General features: G+C 36.6%; 1 protein-coding gene across 1 annotated transcript in view; it reads left to right on the forward strand.

Moving 5' to 3' along the window:
* The first annotated feature begins 276 nt into the window (after positions 1–276).
* The window catches only part of LOC144239171 (rho GTPase-activating protein 7-like), a 182,956-nt gene continuing 171,787 nt past the window's right edge, over positions 277–11,445 (forward strand). Inside the window, exon 1 of the mRNA XM_077773179.1 lies at positions 277–1,293. Coding sequence (XP_077629305.1) covers positions 277–1,293 — 1,017 coding nt within the window. The remainder of the gene's footprint in view (positions 1,294–11,445) is intronic.

Below are 11,445 nucleotides of genomic sequence, written 5' to 3' on the forward strand. Positions count from 1 at the left end.
GGAAATAACATCATTAAATCTATTGAAAAGAAGCTTTGTAAAATCTCTTACTTAATCTTTCATAGCACAGATTAAGCACTCTCTTTTCCAAGACATATTTTGACTCTAGAATGATTATCTTGAACTACATATATATATTTAATTTTTTCATAGGTGGTGAAATGACAAAATTCACTCTTCTTCAATTGGTGCATATGAAGTAATGTTTCCTCAAGTTACATCCCCTTTAGTGTCAAATGGAACGTATCTCTTAATTTGTTGTTAAACTACGATGACATGTCTGTAGCTATCAGAAAGAGAAGCTGGGAAGAACATGTGACCCAATGGATGGGGCAGCCTTTTAATTCCGATGATTATAACCCAGCATGCCATCATGGACTAGTAGCTGACAGCTCGCAGGCAAGTATGGAAAAAGATGCAACTTTAAATGTGGATCGCAAAGAGAAGTGTGTTTCACTACCAGACTGCTGCCATGGCTCAGAGCTGAGAGACTTTCCTGGGAGGCCAATGGGTCACATTTCAAAGAAGGTGGATGAAAATGACAGCCCCGAAGGTGAAGATCAGTTTCTTTCTCTAGAGGCCAGCACGGAAACACTAGTGCATGTGTCTGATGAGGATACCGCTTCTGATCCATGTATTACAGATGAGAAGCCAATTTTAACTACCCAAGGACATAAAACATCAGACCAACATACTATCAGAGGAGGAGGCTCCTTAGTAAAGACACTGCCCGTCATGGAAGGTAACCAAAGTAACTCCTGGGGAGTGGCTGGCGGAGCTGACTTAGCACTGGTAGAAGAAAAGAGGGAGAAAAAAGCTGTTGACATTACAAGTAAAAGCCTGGAGCTTTGTACTGATATAAGCTTAAGCAAAGTAAAAGATGCATCCAAAATAAATGCATGTGACTCTTCAAATGTGAAAGATATTGTGCCTGAGAAGCAATTGCTTAATTCGGCTGTAATTGCTCAGCAACGAAGAAAACTTGACTTCCCTAAAGATGAACATGAAAGAAACACCTGCAGTGTAGTACAGGATGAGTTCTTGGCTATTCCTCACAAGGGCAGAGGCCTGCCATTATTAAAAACAGATTCTGGAAGCTGCCTTCTACAACCTCCTTCCTGCCCTAATGGAATGTCAGCTGAAAATGGCCTAGAGAAGAGTGGTTTCTCAGAACATCAAAACAAAAGCCTTCCAAAGGTCAACTCAGAAGATGGCATGCAGTGTTTACACTTAAAGGAGACTCTGGCCACCCAGGAACCCACAGATAATCCGGTCAGACTTCGCAAAAGAAAGGTAAGGCACGTGCACAGATTATCCGGCTTTTGGAATTTTATAAATATCCTTGTTTCCATCATTTATTATTTTGCTAGGATTAAAGAGATAATATGTAGATGTTTCTTTTGCCCTATAGTGTAGCTGTATAACTCAAGGATTATCTTCTTGGGGGAAGCATCAAAATATGCAAAAACTAAAATATAATAACCGATTCATTTCACTAATAGTATTTCACATAGTTTGTGAACTGTGCTTTTTGGAATTGTGTCAAAGACAGAATTGGTTTCACTTTCCTTAGTTGGAATTAAATAGCCATCAGATAGGTCATAGTTCAAGGCCTAGCTGAAGAGTGTTCTCTAATTTTTAGAAAGAAAGTAATGATATTTTCTTTACTTAATGTCAATTATTTGCACTTATTTATTTTTCCCTTCAAAAAGCATATTTCATCATAATTAAAGTGGTATGAATCACATGTTAAAAATGACCCATTTACACCTACAAAGAGAACAGCATGCCCTACCCCCAAATATTTTGATAAAAATAATAACCTGGCACATTTGCCATCATTAGATGTATCAACTTTTCTTTAACTCTGAACCAAAAAGAGCCAATAACTGAAATTATTTTTTATGGTGAGGCCACTTTAACTAATCCTGTAGATACCACACTCCCCTATGAAGTTCACAAGTGAGAGAAACAAAGATTGGAGTGAGAGAAACAAATGTTTATTCGAAGCATAGCTTAGCTAGTAGATTCTTGACCAAAATTTGTCTTATCTTTAGGATTTTCCCCAAATTCTTCCAACAATGTAGTGGTTTACTATCCTGATGTAAATACAAATATAATTTCTTCCATAAATGCGGCATGGTCATTGGCATCAGAAACTCCCTGTGGACTGAACAACATCTTTACTCCTCTTTTGATATAATATTAATCTATAATGGCAATTCTAATACAAAACCAATGTTCTCAGTTCTGTTCAACTGGGGCTATGTACAATGAGGAAAGAAAGCAATCTCTAACTCTTTGTGGTAAAAAAAACAAAAAAACAAAAAACAAAAAAACCCCCACTGGTTTCCATAAACTGTGGTTTTGCCAACAAACTAGATCAGTAACGTGTCATAAGTTAGTTTCAATGAAGTCAACGACTTGACAGCAAAGATCATATATATTGTATTGAAATATTAACGCTCCGTACAGTTGTTATGATTGGCGTGCTCAGGTCACTTTTCCAGAAATGTCATATATCCTATCAAATCTGCTGGGAATGTAATAATGACATAAGAAATTATTAATCGACCTATGACATAGCTCCCCTAAAATAAGACAAACCCTGCCCAACTGCCGACAAACATTAAACATTCCAGAAACATATGCTCACCACTTGGACATTTATATCAATACTAAGAGTGCTGGAAAGAATTTTCTCTTGGACATGTCACTATAGCATGGTTACATTGTGAGCGATGTAATTATAACCTATTTACAAGTTCTAACTTAAATATTCTATTTTAAGCATTTCATCATTCTAAAGTGTTATGGCATTGTCTGGTGGAATATTTGCTTTGACTCTACAGTTCATTTGGGATGCTTTGTAATAAACAGATTAAATGCAAAATTTCAAGTTAGGAATTTACCCTGGAAAAGTATCATTATGGGATAAATCTCTATAACCAAAGTCTGTAGGAATTCCTGTTCTATTTGATAGTGAATGAGTGTTAAAATACCTTTGAATTGGCAATTAGCCATTTTAGAACTTTACCAAAGAAAATAGTAATGCAAGCTCATAAATGTGCAGAAATGTTTATCTTTGTATTGTAGGTTACTGACAAAAAAGAACTTAAATTTCCATCAATAAAGAATGTTTAATTATTGTTTATCTAGACTTTGGAATGCTATGGAGTCATTAAAAGATAGAGGGAGACCCATGTGCACTAACTGAATGATCTCATAATATAGTATATGTGGAAAAAGACAGTGGCAGACCTGTATGTATAGTAAATGCCAACCTTATATGACAAAATGTCTATATATAGATAAATATATAAAATAAATAAGAACAGGGTATAAACTTCTCCATATGATTTTAAAAGACTAGGCAAAAATCTGGCTATCTAGGCATAAAATTGTTAATAGCAGTTATTTTGAGAGAATGGAGTAAGCATATAGAAGCAGGGGATTTTCCCTTTTTGCCCTACATGATTGTTATAAAAGGTGATAGAACTATGGGTAAAATGCATACAACCAACAGAAGTACAAGGGCAATGTAATATTAGACACATAAAGTATTTGGAACATGTTCTGCATGGCATGAAATGACCTTTATATAGTTATTATGAGTATCATTACTTCTGTGAAATAGAAACAAGTATGTATAAAGTTTTTCAAAATATTAACAAGAACTCTAGTCAACTACTCCATTCCTAATACCAGTGCATATCATTAAAAACAGCTAAGTCTTTTGGGGAGACACACAAGCCACATTTACATGTCTAAGGTGTTAGGTACCAGATGCTGAAAAGAATTTGCTTCATTGTCCATATCTTTAAAACTATTTGTCAGCCATGGTGACAGCTTTAAGATTAGTGCATGAAAAGGTGTGTAGAATATAAGCTAATAAAATTTTAAGAACTTTAATCATCTTATTATCTGATGGTCCTATGAGTGAGCCAAATCCTTCACTGAATTCATGAGCATGATTTTTTTTTTTTGGGGGGGGGTGTCAGGATATAATCAAGGTTCTGAGACTTGAAAAAAGAAAAGAGAAGAAAACTGAAGTAGAACTTGTACAAGTGATCCTTAGAATGTACTCAAATAGCATTGTACTAGAGATATCATTGTATTTTAGCACATTATCATTTCTTGAAACCTATAAATCTTGCCAGGCATTCACTGTTTTGCATGCTGTATTTTTTTGTTGTTTTCCGATGTTATCTCTGGCCATCCAAGGATAGCTACACATATTTTTATGAAGTGTCCCAAGTGGAGAGGACAACATTTGTAGTATACATAAATATTAATCTTTTAAGCTAATAATTCTAAACATGATGAAATATATAATTAAAGTGAAGCCAATGAAATCAAAGGAAAACCAAGTGGATTAGGAGCAGACATAAGTAAATGAGTCAGAAGGTCGTATGGCAGATGACCAGCACTTATAGAGTGTGGGTGGGTCCTTGGGGTAAGGCAGCTGGTTCAGAGCAATTCTCAGAGACAAATTCCACAGAAATCTGGAGGAGGGAGGCACTCTAAGAAGTGGTCTCTCTAAACCAAATGAGATGTGAAGATGGAAAATATGTAGGGAAAGGCTTGAGGTTAGACTTTTTTAAAGAACTAGTGTATTTGTTCTTGATGGCGGTTAGCTAATTAAGGAGATTCCAACATTCAGTCTTCTCTAGAGACTATTTAAATAGTCCCCCAAGTTGGGCATAACCATAATAGTTATATAAATGTATGAGCATATTTTAATTTGCTCACATAAAACATAATCTGTATTACAAAGCAATATAAGCTCTAGAATATAATGCAAAAGTGATCTGAACCTTGGGAAGACACCTGATTCCACAGTCGAACAAAAATCTCATATTCCAATCAATAAACTAAATTGTATAACTGTTGCTAGAGTTTTGACTGCTGTCATAGAAAAACAGCATAAAAGTAGTTTAAATATAACATCTTTTTCTCACATACACATAATAATTGGGGATAAATAGTACTAGGCCAATATGTAGCCTCTGTTTTCACAGCCCCAGACCCCTTCCATCTAACTGCTCCACCTCCTCGAACCCTTATTGATAGTCAAGTCAGTGGGAAGAGGAGGGAGTGCAGGGATGGCCACAGTCCTGTGTAAAGGCAGGACCCAGAAGGTGCACACTTCTTTTTCTCTCACATTTCATGTGCTAGGATGTAGTTACATGGGCACACCTAGCAATAAGGGCTGAGAAATGGAGTCTGCATTCTGGGCAAGCAGGTGTCTGTTAAAAATTGTATTATTAAAGAAGGAGAAATTTTATATTGGGTTATCACTTATACCATTAAATATGTTGAGGAGTAGCACCCTAACAAATTTTTTTCTAGTATATCATGGCCTGTGATGAAAGGAATGAACAGGTTGCTGTATGTTAGGTGGTATTTTGTATAAATACTTGATTTAATTTCACACTACAGAATACCCTTCTGTGTTAGGAAACTTTTCAAAGTGATGTTGAATAAATGGTACACTGTTTATGGAAAAGTCCCCAGAAACAAAACATTATACAATATATACCGTACTTTATCTCCGGACAAATTTAATACATTAATTAGAAACAGCTGATAAAATCAAGTATTTTCTCCTTACCCTATCTCTAAAATATGTATAAATTCAGTAAAAGCACATTTCTACTTGAAACGACCTTCTCATTCCTTTCTATGACCTTCTTGTTTTTTTCTGTGTCCTGACTGCCTCTGTGGGAGCCTTGTAGCATTAGGAGGCTGTCATTGACCGGTGGGTGACATAAAGAACATTATAAATTATGGAGAAGATAGGAATGACCAAGATAGGAAGCCAGCTGGGAGAATACAAAAGCGAAGGAAAAAATTGTCTAAGAAATAAAAAATAAAAAGGATGTTTAAGCTAAAGACCCCAGATATGTAAATGAAAGTAGGGACTAGTGGAAGAATTAGATTTTGTTAATAAGCCTACTATCATTTTACAAAAAAGGAAGGAATACAAAGCAGGGTAAGTATATATAACTCTGCAGATAGATTCATAATAACAGCATGCTCTTCTGCTAAGTTCACAGGGTTTTTAAACAGATAGTCCTGTTGAGTAGATTGTATTGTTTTTAAACTTTGTTTTCCTGGCTCAAGGATAAGGACTGGCAGAGGAAAATCATTACCAGGTAGAAAGGGGGCATGTAGAAAGATATCACTAGGTCTTCCCAGCCATATTTTAGCTGGGTTTGCATCTCAGGTACATCTGGCAACTTTGAGAGCAGCTCATTTTGTGTTGTTAGGTCACTGAAAACCATCACATTGTTTTATGCCATCCAACTTTTGCCTTATAAACAATGAGAAAGCCAAAACCATGTCTGCAGACATTTGGGGCTCAAGTATTTTGCCTCATAATAAACATACTTTCCCTATATAACACCAGATATAGCCTCTGATAAAATCAAACAGTAATAAATATGGAGCATTTTCAATATCCCGGGCCCTAGTCCAGGTATCTGGTATACCGCCATGAGCCAGACAGTGCTTCCTTCCACCATGCAGCATACAATCCTTGACACGCTGCTAGAGTGTTCTCAAGGAACGCTTCTGTTTGACTCACACTGCAGGGTAGCACGGAAGGGAGGGAACAGTAGTGCACGAGAAAGAAAATGGGTGGGGCAGAGGAAGGGGAGGAGAAGGAAAAGGAAAAGAGAGAGGAACAGAGGGGAAGAGAAGCTATAGTAAGTTACCAAGGGAAGCACCAGTCAACTGCGAGGAGAAGCAAGGCTCCAGGTCCTTGATGAAAAGTGGATTTGTAGCCGGCTGGAGTCAGATTCTATTTCAGCATGATGCAGTTATGGTTATCACTGGCACGAGGTTAGCAGGGAGATAAGGAACATGAATTTGACTCCAGTGCTTATAGAGCAGGTGGAGAGGAATTACTTTCATTATCGGTTCACATGAGGAACTCTGCTGAGTAGGGCCAGTGTTCAACAGCTCATCTCCACCAGGCTGCAGGGGAAGCCTCCCCGCCCCCCGGCCCCCCGCCCGTGAGTCCTACTTCCAGATCCTCAAACGGTTTGACTTTGGTGGGGACTTCCAAATTTCCTCTGCCGAGTTAGATGCCTGCTTCTTCATTCACAGAGGACTTCTTTTATAACCTTTGCTACAAAATCAGTTGATCCCGCCACTGCTAACTAAAACCAAGGCAGTTTAGTGGGAGCAGTTTTGTGTCTGCAGTGGTTCAGATTTGTGCCTGTAGCATTCGGCCCAGCGCTTAGAACTCTATTCGTCAGTGTTTGAATGAATGAATATTCCTGGCATGGTCAACAATTTCTTTTCAGAAGACAAAATGAGGTGTCAAGAGCCCAAGGGAAAAGATACAGAAGAAATGGAATCATACAACCCAAATCAGAAACCAAATAGCCCCTGCTTTGTGCCGTAATCTCCTCTGTGCTCCCTGCTACTTCCATGCTGAAATAGAGCATCAGACAAGAGGGAGGAAAGAACTATGTAGAATCTGGTTCTCCAAGGCAGCCTTTGAGTTTGATTATTATTACCATTGGTCTCAAAACAACGAATTAATTGTAACTAATTGGTGCATAGAAATCTGAGGAGTAAATGTTATTTAGAATCTACTCAATTGTTTCCAGAGAGTAATGGGCAAGAGTAAGGGTAGAGAAGGAAAATATTAGAATAACCATTCACATTTATATTTAATTTTATTTTTAATTTTTATCCTTTAATTTTGTGTCTATATAAGATATCTTACATATTAATACAAACGTATATCTGTTACAGTTTATAAGTAAATAACATACACCTGCTCACTGAGGAGCATATGATCAAAAATGTTGGGAGGCCACTGGTTCAGAAATTCTCCAGCTTTTCTGGTTCATGTCATTCCGAGGAAGTCAGGAGTAGAGTGGAGAGGAAATGGCAGCAAAAATAGAGTAAGAGACTGAAAGACAAATGAGTAGGAGAGATTAAGGGATTGTTTAGAAAGTGTCACACAATAGTAAATTTCCCTGTAATTTATATTCTGAAAACCACATCAAGTAGGGAGATGTGTTGCCAGGTGCCTCTAAGGCAGAAAAAATATACTCTGAATGAGAGCAATTAGATCTGCTTGTTTCCTGTTCCGGATTTTTTTTTTAATAGTTATGATGTGTGATGGGCCTCTGATCCAAGCAGTGCCTTGGACCCAAACTGCACATGTACATTATTAGTAACAAGATCATTAATAAATTCACAGTAACCCAACATCAGCTTTGATTAGAGCAAGAATTAATACACGTTTATGATGTTATTTTAAATAATTGATGGATATATCAGAGCCGATTGCGCATTAGAGGCCATCGTAACAGTGAAACTGGTTTAGTTTCTTCCTCGTGGATTCCTGTTACTATAAACCAGGACCAATTTACTAATCTTTTATTTTTTTATTTTTTATTTTATTTTATTTTATTTTATTAATCTTTTAATACCAACAAAACCACCATAGGTTTTGGCGGCCTCCCTCAAAGAAATGCCAATATCCACAAAAGTTGGGATAACTAATATAGCTACAGAGCAAGGCCCTCCCTGCCTCTGTTATCTGGGCACTAAACACAATGCTCTCAGTAGAGTCAGTTCACTTTCTGGTTCATGTTCTTAGAAATAAGGTACTTATCCCCGCTGCTAACACGATCTCTATTCCACGGATAGTTTTCTGTCAGGAAAATTATAGTGCTACTTTCGAGATAACCTCACAACTTTCAAATAGGAAAATATACTTTTATTCTTTTTTCAAGTCTGTTCCTGTATTGGCAGAGGAATAAAAGTAGTGATTAATGAAACTCTTCAATTTTGGGTACTATTTTTTGAGCCAGTGGAACTTTAAAGGATTTTATACATGTTAAAAGTTTTATATACATTAAAAGTTAACCCAGGGTTTTAAAACCAAGTTGAAATAGCATTATTATTTGGTCTAGAAAATGAATAGCTTGGTCCGAGCTCGATTTTCTAACCAAGAAAATAAGCTATGGTGAGGAGAAAGAGCACAGTCTAAATTAAGGGGTGTTATTAAATCTTTGTGAAGCTTATATATCCCTAAAAAAATGGAGGCAACATTCCCTACATCACAAGGTCACTAGAATATTAAATGAGGTAGAAAATGTGATTAAACAACTACCTAGTACAACTACTGTAACTGTCCATTTTTTAACCAAAATTCGAGGTGGGTAGACAGTTGAATAACTGAAAAATTGTAGGCAGAATCTATATTCTTAGCATAAATAGCAGCCGGGGTCAGTATTTACTTTAAGTCTCCATACCGTCTACACTATGGGTATGCATAGAACCAAGTAATTAACCCAATGGACTCTGAAACCGAACTGCTTCCCTCACAAGTAGCTTTTTAGCTTTGTATGTTACTGATTTTCTCTGTGCCTCCGTTTTTTTCATCTGTATAATGAAATACTTCACTCTGTTGTTACAAAGATAGAATGTTAATATATAGAAGTAATTAAAGCAGTGCCTGGCACACAGACAACACCATGGACTTTAGCTATAAATAGTAGTTGTTTTTGTTGTTTGTTTTACTAAATTGCCCTTTTTATAGGTCTAAGAGTAAGCTAAACTTGTCTGGAAACAAGTGTGGGGAAAGACTGATAAAATTTGAGAGAGAATTTAGTACCATATGGAATCATTTCGTATAGTATCATATCATATACCATATCATATCATCATATAGTAAAGCCTGGAATATTCATTCATTAACTAAATAAATATTAAGTACCTTCTCTTTCCCAGGACTTTGTCATATGTGGTATAAGACCTGAATAAAACTCATATATACATCCTTCTGTAAAGGGACTCACATATTGAAAGAGCTATGTCACATAAATAACAAATAACAAAATATTCAGTTAAATTAAATTTAATAACTACTACTTTTAGAACCTAATATAATATTAGGTTTGGAATCACAAATACAGTAACACCATGGTTCAACCTAATCGAAGGAAGAAAGTATTAAGATCTATGGAACTAGGCTAGGATCTGTTATAGGCTAGGAGAGGGACTCTGTCCCTGTGAGGAAGTCAAAGAAGGTTTCACCAAGAGATGCCTCAACTGAGCTTTGAAAGATGCAAAGACTGTGCCCTCCCTTGTGAGAATGAAGGAGAGGTATCTCTCTGTCCTTCCTTTATCTGTTTTAAAAAATGAAATTTTATTATTTTTTTAATACACAGAGTTCAGTCTTAAGGTAAGTGAAATAAACAAATACTTCAAGAAACTCATTTGTAGGGGTGGCTCAGTCAGTTAAGCGTCTGACTTCGGCTCAGGTCATGATCTCACGGTTTGTGGGTTTGAGCCCCGCGTCGGGCTCTGTGCTGACTGCCAGCTCAGAGCCTGGAGCCTGCTTCAGATTCTGTATCTCCCTCTCTTTCTGACCCTCCCCTGCTCACGCTGTCTCTCTATCTCTCTTAGAAATAAATAAAAACATTTAAAAAAATTTTTTAAAGAAAGTCATTTGTAAACAGTCACTTTTAAATGCTAAAGTGTGTTTCCCAAACTATTTCATGGTTATAAAAATTTCAAAAGAGGAGAACAGCACTTCATATGCCATACTTTATCTCAGGCAAAACAGCTTTCTGTTTTCAAACTTAAATATTTAGCTTCATAAATTCTGGGCGCACTTTATCTAAAATAAGTAAATAAATAATCTGATTTCAGCATATGAATGAGTCCTGAAAAAAATGCTAGATATGTTCATTTCCTCCCAGCTAGTATTTGATTAGTTGAAAGAAAAGTGAAATGAAGATTATGGACATTTGCTTGATGACTGTAGTATTATCAGGAAATGCACTCACAAAATGGCTCAACTGTAAGATAGTGATTAGACAGTGATGCTCAAAAATTTTCATACTCATAGATATGTAGGAATCGTTAATGGAGTGCCAATAATTAATTTATTCATGGTGGACAATCATAACAAGGTGATTTAACAGCATAATTCATCAAAAACATAAGTAAAAAAGCAAGATAATAATTCATTTTTTGTTAATAATTCCATTCTGATTATAATATTTCACACTTCACTCACATATTGGCCTAATGTACAATTGGATATTTTCTTTAGAGTCACTTGGAAGAAGAACCCAAAGTATTTCAGTCAGAGCATGACAGATGAGAAATGTACTTGATGAATATCTGATAAAAGTTCAAATTTCAATTTTCATCTTCCTTGAGTTTCAATGAAGAAATCCCTTAATAATAAAAGCACATAGGGGTGCCTGGGTGGCTCAGTCATTTAAGCTTTCCCACTCTTGATTTTGGTTCAGGTCATGATCCCACAGTTGTAAGATGTGGGGCTCTGCACCGATAGTGCCTACTTGGGATTCTCTCTCTCTGCCCCTTACCTGCTCATTCTCTCTCTCTCTCTCTCTCTCTCTCTCTCTCTCCCCCCCCCCTCTCTCTCTCTCCCCCTCTTTC

The sequence above is a fragment of the Crocuta crocuta genome, unplaced genomic scaffold (assembly GCF_008692635.1).
Source record: "Crocuta crocuta isolate KB4526 unplaced genomic scaffold, BGI_CrCroc_1.0 scaffold140, whole genome shotgun sequence".
Lineage (NCBI taxonomy): Eukaryota > Metazoa > Chordata > Mammalia > Carnivora > Hyaenidae > Crocuta > Crocuta crocuta.